This window comes from Podarcis bocagei (assembly GCF_964188305.1).
Source record: "Podarcis bocagei genome assembly, chromosome: 4".
In the NCBI taxonomy this organism is placed as follows: Eukaryota; Metazoa; Chordata; class Lepidosauria; order Squamata; family Lacertidae; genus Podarcis; species Podarcis bocagei.
In genome coordinates this window covers 25,974,135-25,986,360 of record NC_138128.1, presented here as the reverse complement: position 1 = coordinate 25,986,360, position 12,226 = coordinate 25,974,135, and the positions used below count along the sequence as shown (strand labels likewise).

Below are 12,226 nucleotides of genomic sequence, written 5' to 3'. Positions count from 1 at the left end.
TCTGCTGAGTTCTACACCAGGTGTCTCCATCGCAAGCCCACCTTTTTAACAGAAGGCTCCGTCTGTACAAGTAAAAGAAGAAACACACTGATCATGTCTGTTGGATTCAATAGGGGGTCATGGTTTTGAGACTTACAACTAATTTTGGGAGAAGGTAGTGTTTGAAGGTGTCTACGGTAGGCTGAAAATTCTATGCTAAGTAAACCTTATGTGGCAAGATTGGGAAGAATTCCATATGTTCATATAACTGGTTTAACTGGTATAGTTAAACCATAAGAAATGTGGACCATAGTTTATCATGGAAGTCATATTAAGGATGCTGACAAAGAGGAAAACAGTGATTTGTGTACAGTTTGTGTTATTATAAACTAAAGTAATATAAGTACAATTCTGTCATTTAGAAATTGTGTTATTCTTTCAAATGAGATTGTCCTTTATCCTGTTACTGTCCATTACTGGCCCATCTGCCTGACTTCACAATACTGTATAACTCCTCATATGGTTCAAGTCTTAGTAATTTTATTTTCATGGCTTCCATTGTTAGTATCTTAAAACACTTCAACTGTACAGGCATTTAGCAATATAAGGTTTACTAGGGGCTGCTGCCCCTGCTTGTGTTGCTCAGATAGCTTAGTTGGTGGAACTCGAGACTCTTAATCTCAGGGTTGTGGGTTCAAGCCCCATGTTGGGCAAGAGAGTCTTGCATTGCAGGCGGTTGTACCAGATGACCCTCATGGTCCCTCCCAACTCTACAATTCTGCATCTAACCAGTGCTCTCTTTTTTGAAGCAGTACATGCCGGCACACCATACAGTTGCAACTCTTTTACGATTGCCAGACAAGTTCCTGGAAGGCGGTTTGGTGTTTCCATCCCGTGTTACACAAAACGTTCCAAAATACCAAAACACACCCAATGCAAAGTGTTGTGTGCACTTTGATGCACACACAAAGCTTCTGAACAAGTCCATGCATGTATTTGTCAGGTGCCCATCCGTTGAAATAAATAGGGAAAGGAGAACTATTGTATATAGAGGAATTGTGTACGTGTGTCTGAGCTTGGATGTTTGTAACATGCTGGCTTGGGGTACAAGGATGCATACTTCCTGGTCTTACTATGTTAAAAGAATCAGAACTATTCCCATTAACAATTAGTAAACTCCAAAGGGTAATCATCTAACCTGATAAATTAATATCTAAGCAAACATAAATTCACCATAGGTATCTTCCCTTTCAAATTGTGTATTTTCATCATATTGTTGGTTTTTATATTTATGTATATATTACACACACACACACACACACACACACACACACACACACTCATTCTCTCTCTCTCTCTCTCTCTCTCACACACACACACACACACAGAGTCGTGTTATTATTTATTAATAATTTTAGGAATCATGACTCCAACAATTAACAAATTACTATTCTGTTGTAAAAATATTAAGATGTCTTAGATTGCTTAACCTCTCTACAATTATCTCTCCAGGACTAGAAATGATACACATTGCTCTTTCTGAGAAAAGATCAGAAATAATTTTGGTATTGTAGGCAGCTCAGAAACACCGTCTAATGAAACGAGCTCTAGTTTCCTTGCAGCCTGGTGTTATTTAGATCTCAATACAGGGCTCTCTTTATGACTATTCTCTACTGCGTTTTGGGCCCATTGTCACCCATTTTTCTTACACCTTACCATAATTGGGGTAGCAGCACTGGAAGCTACCTTAAACCCACTCGAAACATTGCTTTATTATTATACTGACTGGCTGTGGCTCCAGCATTTCATACAGGGATTTCAGCACTCTCTGGAGGTTCCAAGGACAATACAAAGGTTCAGCATTCTCAGTATTACTCTATGAGAGAAGCCTGCATTTAGCAGTATTTTAAAATGTTATGGAAAGTGACCCTGTAAGAATGTGAGAAAATAGCATTAATAGCTTAACATGAAGAAAGAGATGAGACACAGTAATAGAATAAAAACAAAAGAGACAACATTTCATCAAATTAATTGTCCTGCATTCTAAAACAGCCTTGCAGGATTGGGGAGAAATTCCTCGTAGAGCCAGTTTTCTATCTTATACTTGAGTTTCCACTTTTGTAATGCAACTTTTATTCCATTTTTTTTTCTGCTGCAGGAGATGAATATGATGTTTGTGCCATTTGCCTGGATGAATATGAGGATGGAGACAAGCTCAGAATCCTTCCTTGTTCTCATGGCAAGTAACTTCATTTGGGCTTGATGTAAAAATGCAACGAATAAGAAATCAAAACCTGTGTTGTTGTTAACAAATCCTTTTAGTTGTCCAAGATGCACAGTGAAATACAAGGGTATTGTTGGGACTTCTGAAAATAATAAAACTGGAAAAAACCATCCCTTCCTACTTTCATCTACTCAACAGGTTGTTTAGTATGTGGAGTTAAGCAGGAGAATAGTTTAATGTACTATAACGGACAAATAAAATTGTATTTGTTCAGCAGACTGCTGCAAAAGCACAGATGGAATGGCAACTTTTCCAGGCAGCCCAGTGCTAATGGCAGTCAACACTATCCAAAGAAGCAGGTGGTTCCCCTCCCCTGGAGTCTGCACCACTGCCAAATGCATATGCCAGATCATGCATATGCTCTGTTTGACTGCTCCCCCATGTCAAAAACCCTTTCCTATGAAAAAACTGGCATGCCAGGAAAGTCATGTAGCAAATTCAAGGAGTGCATACAACAATGGCCAACAGCAATAGCCAGATAGAAGTGCTGTCTAGTGAGGTTTCTTTTTAATATGGGAATGGAGCCACATTCAAATATGCTCTTTCCTACTTGCATTTAGAAATGCTAATCTGAGGAAATCTATGCACTCTTACTTATTTGAACATGTAGGTCAGCTAAAAGTTAGGAAGTGTTACACACATCAATGCCTTGATTGCAGCTAGAAAGTGGTGTTTGCATAATTTGCTCCCTCCCTGATTAATTCTGCTACCTGAGAGACTGACAGTGTAATGTCTGCCTTAATCCAGAATAACTTTTCCCAGTAATAGGCTGAAGTATACATCTAAATGAGGGCAGTACATGCATTTGATTAGACTGAGAGCTGCAGATGGGGCCCCTTTCACTTTTAATTTTATACAGCACTTTGTGCTTTTAAGCAGTCCGACAAAAGTATTTTCCTGATACCCAGTGCCACCTAGAATTCTGCACAGGAACAATCTGGGATTTCCAGAGGGCTTCTAAAAGTAGCAGCAATGCTGAGTTAGATGGACCAATTATTTGATTCGGTACAAGGAGCTTATACCAAGTCAGACCTTTGGTCCACCGAGTTCAGTATTATCCACACTGACTGGCAGCAGCTCTCCAGAATTTCCTAAATGAGATATTCCCAAAACTTGAACCCAAGATCATCTTCTTGTAAATGTTCTAATATTGAGCTTTAGCCCCTTATTTTTAAAATTGAAGCTTGGCAAATGTTCTATTGTTGTTCCTCCATTGAGGATAACACCTAAGCAGCACATGGTTGATTTTTTGGGGAGGAAAGTGGACCCCACTAAGCTACCTGCTATAGAACAGGTAGGGGTTTGGGGGCAGTGCTGTGTATGTTTTATCATTAAATATAAACCACCCTCTTTCTAAAACTACTGATAAAGTTAAGTGATTCTCTCTCCCCCCCCCCCCAACAGCATACCACTGCAAGTGTGTGGATCCCTGGTTGACTAAAACCAAGAAAACATGCCCAGTCTGTAAACAGAAAGTGGTCCCTTCCCAGGGAGATTCAGACTCTGAAACGGACAGCCAGGAAGAAAATGAAGTCTCCGAGAACACTCCTTTGCTTAGGCCGCTTGCTTCCGTCAGCACTCAGTCCTTTGGGGCGCTGTCAGAGTCTTATTCTCACCCAAACATGACCGAGTCTTCAGACTATGAGGATGAAGATGACGACGACAATGAAGATATCGACAGTAGCGATGCAGAGAATGGAATGACTGAAGAGAGTATAGTAGTCCAGCTACAGCCCAATGATGAACAGGATTACAGAATGGCAAATACCGTTTGAACTTCAGAACAAATGGTGTTAACTGAACTCCTCTGTCCAGAGAGCTCTACTTTTATGTACACATACATAGGGAAGCACATTGTGACCCTGCTGTTGCTTCAGTAGAAGCAGCTGCTCATATAGTGTTCTATATAGTTTAATCTCATTACAGGTTTCTTTGTTGTTGTTGTTTTGTTCCCATTTGTCTTTTGAAGACAAGCGTTTTAACTGGACGTCACAATGGTAATGAGTAACATGGGGCACTCCCATCACTAGAGACGACAATGCACACAGAAAGAGATGTTATTTCAGCACCTTGTTAAAGTGGAGTTTAGCCAGGACAGTAAATCTTTTTTCTTGCTTACAGTGTGTTGGTAAGCAGAGGTTATATTGACAACGTTATTTATTACATGTATGGTACGTTCTACCCTGCAAATCCAACCAAAAAAAGTATATGGGTATGTGTCTGTGAGGGCTTTTCCTAGAACAGGTAGTACTCAATGAAAGAACAAGGTAGGCTTGTTTTAGTATTCATTTATCAAGAGCTTCTCCAACAGATGAGGGAGATGGGCTTTGATCTCCATAGAAAAGCAATTTGCCTGCCCTTCCCATTATCCTATTGTGCTTGCAAGAACTGCTGGAAGTAGTGAAAGAAGTTTCAGCATCACTTAGGCTTAAACATCTCCTGAGGAAAATAATCAGGATACAAATGTATTCATCTGGCACACTTCGCTAAAAGCAACTCAGTTTATTCTTAAGACAGGGGTGGGGACCAATGCAGAAAGGCACCATCAGGCCACACCACATATAGAAATATGGAATTTTGTGTGTGCGCTATTGATTCTCAAAGGATATATACCTCTATACAGAGCATTTGAAGATCCATTAGTCTGCTACAACTATGCACATAGAAAAATTAAGTATTGGATTTGAAAAATGAGTGCTTACAAATATCTAACAGAATTCTACTTACAGTATATCATGGAAAAAGATAAATTATATACAATTGTAACTATGTAGAAAGTAGCCACACTTCTGTATAATTAAACTGCAGAGATTTTTTTTATATGGCCTTGTATAGGAAAGTTTGAAAGGATGTTAATAAAACATGTTTTCCACTTTAATACTGTATGTGAAAGAACTACATAACTGAGTGTTTAAAAACTACAGTTGAACCAAAATGTAGTGGAATGCTGTCAACACAGAACCACAAAAGCAATCTTCCCAGAGGATATGCAAAAGGGGGGGGGGGGAGGCGTGAGAAACTGTGTTCATGCAGTAAGAAAACCCCTCTCTGCCACTATGTGGCATTCAGGTAGCAGCATTCCATGAACAGACACTTTGCCATTATCACTTTGCCATCTCTGAGTAGTTACAACAGTAATGGAGAAACTGTGGCCTTCCAGGTGTTGCTGGACTACGACTCCCATCATGGGCAGGGCTCAGGGGTGATGGAGCAGTAGTTCAGCAACATTTGGAGTCTCCACCCAGTTTATAGTGAGTGTCACATAGCTGTTCTGTGTTATTTTCAAGCAAGAAACGGTGCAGAGGCTGCAGTCAGTGGGAGCTGTGAGCCAATATAATAAAGTAAACTTTTGGGAAATGCTTGTGGGCATCAACCATATTACCTGCTGAAGATTTAACCTAGTTCAACTGTTGAATGCATAAGTATTCACTCACATTGCAGCAAATAGATTTTAGGGCACAACACATCAAGAATTACTTGTGCAAGCCTGTTGAAATCAAGAGTCCTATTGAAAAGCATATTTTGCTTTTCATGTCCAGTGACCGATATAGAACCAAGAAAATGAACAGTATATGTTTGTCACTTATAATATGCTCAATTCTAAATTACACGTTGCAGTTTCTGTGTTAGGCATTGTGCAGTTTTTTTAAAAACAACACATAAATATAAGTCTCTCTTTAGCCTGAGTGCATCAATGCCATCATCATATTCAAATATCCTGTCTTAGGGAAGCCTCTGTCAACTTAAAAGAAATGCAAAAGCTGTCAGTAGTCTTCTCACAGCAGCTGAGAAATCATTTCTGCATGTTACTGTGGTAGCTGAGGAAAGGTCACTCAATGTGACTGGAGGAAAATTAAGATGGTGGGGGGACGAAAAAGACACACAAATGAGTCAACAATCGTTAGATGAAGGACTCTTCTCTCCCCCGCCACACATGCATACATACTCAACCTGCTTACAAAATACATATCACTATAAAGTCCTAAAGCTTTCAGTGCACAGTATCCCTATTAAACCTAATGGGCAGTAATAATATAGATTGTAGCCCTTGTTTCAAAAGTCTTGTGGCATTTCAAAGACTTACATTCATAAACTAGAGCCTGCTTCTTCACCATGAAAGCTTATGGCAGCCCATCTTGACATGCCTTCCAGATTTTTGGACTATAATGCCTATCAGCTCCAGCCAGCATGGCCAATGGTGAGGGATTATGGAAGGGGTAGTCCAAAACAGCTGCAGGGCACCAGTAGCTCTGCACTGCATCTTTCACTGCATATGAACTCTTTAAATGTTTTTAAATATCTTACTTTTATTACTCGTGTTTTTGTCGCCCTAGGCTCCTCTGGGAGGCAGGGTGGGATGTAAAGTTAACCAATAATAACCCTCCCTGGCCCAGTGGTTCTAACAGTTTCTATAGTAAAGTCATTACTGATAACACCTTCATTTAGACGGGGGGGGGGGGGATTCAATAGTTCATCATGTGCTGGTTGCATCAACCATTGCATTGGGTCAAATGTCTTGCAGGGGATGCTTTCCTGGACCTTGGGTGAATCATTTGGAGTGGCAAAAACTTGCAACAGTGGGGGGAGCATATCCCCAATTCATTTTTAAAAAAGCATATTTTGGCAAATGGCACAGGTGAGGTTCAATACTATCTCATAGTAGGGCAGACTCACAGAGGTGTGGGTGGTTTAATTCCTTATGGTGTTCAATGCATTTTGGCTATTACTGGTAAATAGGCACATGAAAGTAGCAGACAGCTAGCTACATGTGATTCAACACCATCTCACAGCAGAGATGCTCCTGGAACTCTGATGATCCAAAGTTTATTTTGGAATGTTTGTTACCTGTTACACATGTTCCAGCTAATATTTACATCATTTCATTATGTTGGCTGTTAAAGAGACATCAAAAACTTTGACAAAATTCATAGCTGTAGGTGCCATGGTTCATGAGATAGATGCTGTATGCTAGATGACAATTTCGGGAAATGGCTTTTGCAGTCTTTTACCAACTTGTACATGTCTGCACCCCCTTTTCAGCCTAACTGGAAACTGCAAACCATAACATAGGACTCTTTTATAAGGACAGGAACAGAAGTGCTTGAGGAGCTGAATAACCATCAATCAGGTTCCTTCCTCGTGACCATGGGTAGGCAAACTAAGGCCCGGGGACCCGATTTGGCTCAATTGCCTTCTAAATCCGGCCCCCGGACGGTCCAGGAATCAGAATGTTTTTACATGAGTAGAATGTGTCCTTTTATTTAAAATGCATCTCTGGGTTATTTGTGAGGCATAGGAATTCGTTCATTTCCCCCCGCCCCCCCAAAATATAGTCTGGCCCCCCAAAAGGTCTGAGGGAGACTGGACCGGCCCCCTGCTGAAAAAGTTTGCTAACTGCTGCTCAGGACAGCTTAACTATGAGCTGAAAACCACTCTTTACCCAGCAAGTACCCTCTGTAGAGATATGGAAGTTTTATCAAAATCCATCAGTACACAACCCAGTCATAAGCAGAAGTCAAAGCATCAAACTAAAGTGTACACACTAGAGAGAATGTTGCTCTATCAGTGAAGGTGCATACTTTGAATACACCCATCAGAAGCTGTTTATCAGTTACATTAAATGAAGATAATACACCAATGGTTTGACAGCAGCCACTGCCCCAAGGGAATGTGTAGAATATTCAACAGAACACACCAGCTAGTACAACATAGTTGGTGGACTGTAATAGGGTTTGATGGAGGAGCAGGGAAGGAGTTTTAGCTTTATGACTCTTTGAGAGGATCTCTATGCAGTCAAAGAGTATGAGCTATGAGAAACCACAAAAAGTGCAGGAGAAAATATGGTAGATATTCACACACTTAAAGGGTGCATACTAAACATGACAGAACAGCACCAAGGCTTTAGCTACAGGAGAGCAAGATTTCAGGAGGTGGTGCTGTATAGAGCGATGACTAATACAGACTAATACTTCTTATCTGAAGAAGTGTGCATGCACACGAAAGCTTATACCAAGAACTAACTTAGTTGGTCTTTAAGGTGCTACAGGAAGGAATTTTTTTATTTAGACTAAAGTCAGGTACTGAAGATCTAGAGAAAACCAGGAAAACAATGTAAGATCAGAACTGCAAAAACTACTTAAGTTTAAGAATGCTTAGGGTTATGGTGGTTTTAACTCTTGAGAGATCTGCAACAAAGAGTAGTAGAGTGGCTGCAAAAGCAAGTTTTTATACTAAATGTACATATGGAGAGCTACTAAAAATGTTGTAGAGCAGGTCCCCTGCCCCATAGCTTCTCAGTACATCCTTCTATTTTCCACTTTCAGCCTTTTTAACATTTTCCCCACAACAAACATGCACACGGCCCGTTACACTCACGTTAAAAAATCTTACTACTCAGCTGCAACTACAGTGGTACCTCGGGTTAAGAACTTAATTCGTTCCAGAGGTCCGTTCTTAACCTGAAACTGTTCTTAACCTGAAGCACCACTTTAGCTAATGGGGCCTCCTGCTGCCACTGCACGATTTCTGTTCTTCATCCTGAAGCAAAGTTCTTAACCCGAGGTACTATTTCTGGGTTAGTGGAGTCTGTAACCTGAAGCGTCTGTAACCCGAGGTACCACTGTGTCTAGTTCAATGGAGCTTACTTCTAGGTAAATGGATCTAAGATTACACTCACTCTCTCAGATGCATGAACAGAGTCCCTTGTTCACTGCCCTTACAGACTTCTTCACAATGGCAATGCAGTAATATTTTTGGTTTCTGTCCTGACCCTTAAGGGATTTTTTAAAAAGCCATTTCAAGCACTTCAACTTACAGAAAATTGATCAGAAAAGTGGTAAATCTATTGCTGACACAGGAATGATGAAACGTGCTACAGCTGGCACTTCAAAACCTTGTGCTATGCAGATTTGACTTCTGCAGTCATTTCCAAGGCTCTCTCACTACCAAGCTGCTGCTTTGCTACAATCCTGTCTGCCCTATCCCACACATTTTCTCATGTAGAAACCAACCATACAGAAGCTGCTTCAACTGCCCTTCTCAACATTCATCACTTAGACTGCCAGTCAGGTCACACCTGTCATCATATGCCAGCATGGTGGGCTCCCTGTCATTAGATGCATTAGCTAAAATGCCCACACAAGCCCTTCCACTCCAGGCATTATTGTGCACAAATGGCTTCCCTCCCTCCATATTTGTTTCATCAGAGAAAAAGGTAAATGGAGACAACTGACCATCAGTTCTATATAAATGTCTCCCCCACTGGAATTATTTTGGAGGAAGGCAACCGGATGGATCCTTTCAAACAGACTCACTGAACTCCTTCCAAAACCAGCATGATTTCTTCATTTAGCACTATTTGTACCCAGTGGCCATCCTAGTAATATAGAAGAGTTAGACCATTGGCCCATCTACTTCAGCCCTGACTATATGATGACCAGGAACAGCTCTGCAAGATTCCAGAAAGAAGTCTTTCATAGCCTTATTTGGAGATACCAAGGATTGAAACTGGGGTCTTCTGCATACAACACTGGTGTTCCACCACTGAGCTGCTGCCCTTCCCCTTGCTATTGATTAGCTATCCCATTTTATTTTCTTTAGTATAGTCAAACAAGTTTAAGAAAACGGCAGTTCATTGAGAACAGAAAATATCCCTGATACTATACAACAGCAAGTTCAACCAGTTTGGATACAGCTTTCTATTCTATAACCTGTTCCACAGTGAAGGCAAAAATGTTGCATATTACAATATTGCAGCAGCCTAGGAACACTAGCCAGAACCATTCAGGACTTTTTGTATCAGGGTGTATTAGGGCGCCTTAATGCGAGGATCTGAGCCAGACATTTTTGCATGTATTCTGTAGAAGTAACAGACTGGTGGAAGAATGACGAATGTTCACAATTTAGCCCACATTTTGTAAAGGGGGTGTGGAGGGAGAGGAACGTTCAAGCATGCAGAAATATCCAAGATTAACCTGAACCCACTGATAGATGCACCATCCAGTTATATCTTTCCAAATCAGTCAACACAATAGCTGACCAATACGCAATAACAGAATCATATGAACTATTAGAATTCCAATGTACAACTTCTTGCTAAGACCCAAGGATCACTGGGCAATAGGGCTAGTCTTTTCATCGGGTGAAATGAGAAACTGTCTTAGGTGGCAGGGGCCAGGAAGCAGTGCTCAGCTACCCTGCTTGCCTTTCTACCCAGGCCTGCCACCCACTACCTCTGCAGCCCACCCACCTGCCAAATCCCTGGTCAGCTTCCCCCCCGCAAAAGGTTCGAATCCCCGTGACGGGGTGAGCTCCCGTTGCTCAGTCCCAGCCCCTGCCAATCTAGCAGTTCAAAAGCATTTCAAAAAGTGCAAGTAGATAAATAGGTAACCGCTCCAGCGGGAAGGTAAAGAGCGTTTCTGTGCGCTGCTCTGGTTTTGGAGTTCCGTTGCACCAGAAGCGGCTTAGTCATGCTGGCCACATGACCTGGAAAAAGTGTCTGCGAACAAACGCCAGCTCCCTCGGCCTGTAAAGTGAGATGAGCGCCACAACCCCAAAGTCGTTCACAACTGGACTTAACTGTCAGGAGTCCCTTTACCTTTTTACTTTGGTTACTTTTTTAAAAAAAGGTTTTCTAGATGCTATGGCAAAGCAGCAGCAGCACAAGCACTCTCTCAGGTCACCTCACTTGCTGCCATGGTAGTATCAAATCAGATGGGGAAGGGGCACCCATTTTATGCAGTGCAGTGCCTTGCACCAGCCCTTATGGACATTATGTAGTCCCTCCACCCAAGATAAGCTTGTAAAAGTAAAATAAGATTGGGGGTGAGAGAGAAGACTACCTAAAGAATATTTGTACAGTTGTACGTTGGAACCTGAATGCCAGAAACCCGGGAGTGTTCTGGTTTGCGAACATTCTTTGGAACCCAAACGTCTGACGCGTATTCCAATTGGCTGTAGGAGCTTCCTGCAGCCAATCAGAAGCCGCATCTCACTTTCCGAACATTTTGGAAGTCGAATGGACTTCTGAAACGGATTCCGTTCGCCTTCTGAGGTATGACTATAAATTGCTTTCTTCCAAAAGTGCTGGAGCCTCTACTACCTCGTTCATATATACCTCACAGAAGAGCTTGAGAAGCATCTGCACAAAAGAAAACATCTGAGACCTACTGAAGTCATTATCTATTTCTATTTATGAAGAAAGAGTGAATAATATTAAAAATACCAATAAAGGGAATGCTATTAACAGAATAAAGATTGTGAAGTTAAAAGAACGAAAGTGTCTATAAAACTTCTATTCTTCACCAGACCAACCTTTCACCCAGCTTAAAAGAAATCAACTCATTTTGATCAGTTAGACAAAATCAGACTCATTTCTTGAAAAGACAGGCAGACTTCAAACAAGGATTGCAAGGGCTCATTCATATCCTTGAGAGGAAAGCGGGGGGGGGGGATATTATAGCTGTTCCCCATGCTGACTCACCTCTCACCACTCGTATTTCAACTTACTTCTGATAAAAACAGCATTTGTGATGAAACAGTTCATATATGCCACCAGGAACTTTCTAAAAACAAAGCTTTAGCTAAGTTTTTAAACTAGGACTACAATATTTAATTAAGAGTAATTAACTAAAACGGTTCCCTGATATTGAGAAATCCCCCTTTTCCCCCTCAGGAAGCAATACCACTTTCATGATAATGCTTACCACAGCACATGTGTATATCTAAAAACAAAGTATGCTTTCCACTTCAAAACTATTTTTATATGCAAATTTTGCACAACTGTCAATTACAGTTCTTAATAGGGCGGGAGACTTTTAAAAAGGAAAATCAAACACATCACGTAGCTGATTCCTAAGCCCATTTCAAGAATATTTAAGCTGTGGCAATTTCCCTAACCCAGCTGTAACATGCATTGTGAAGTGGTTCCAGATTTTCCATGCCACACAAGGCTATGATCAGGAT

The 12,226-nt window shown here is 41.1% G+C and overlaps 1 protein-coding gene across 5 annotated transcripts in view; it reads left to right on the top strand.

Annotated features, from left to right (window-relative positions):
• RNF13 (ring finger protein 13) overlaps window positions 1–5,141 on the top strand; it is a 45,770-nt gene extending 40,629 nt beyond the window's left edge. For all 5 annotated transcript variants that reach the window (XM_081190544.1, XM_081190547.1, XM_081190545.1 and 2 more), the window contains exons 9-10: window positions 2,138–2,218; window positions 3,668–5,141. In XM_081190544.1, coding sequence (XP_081046670.1) covers window positions 2,138–2,218; window positions 3,668–4,038 — 452 coding nt within the window. In that variant the 3' untranslated portion in view covers window positions 4,039–5,141. The remainder of the gene's footprint in view (window positions 1–2,137; window positions 2,219–3,667) is intronic.
• The last annotated feature ends 7,085 nt before the right edge of the window (window positions 5,142–12,226 follow it).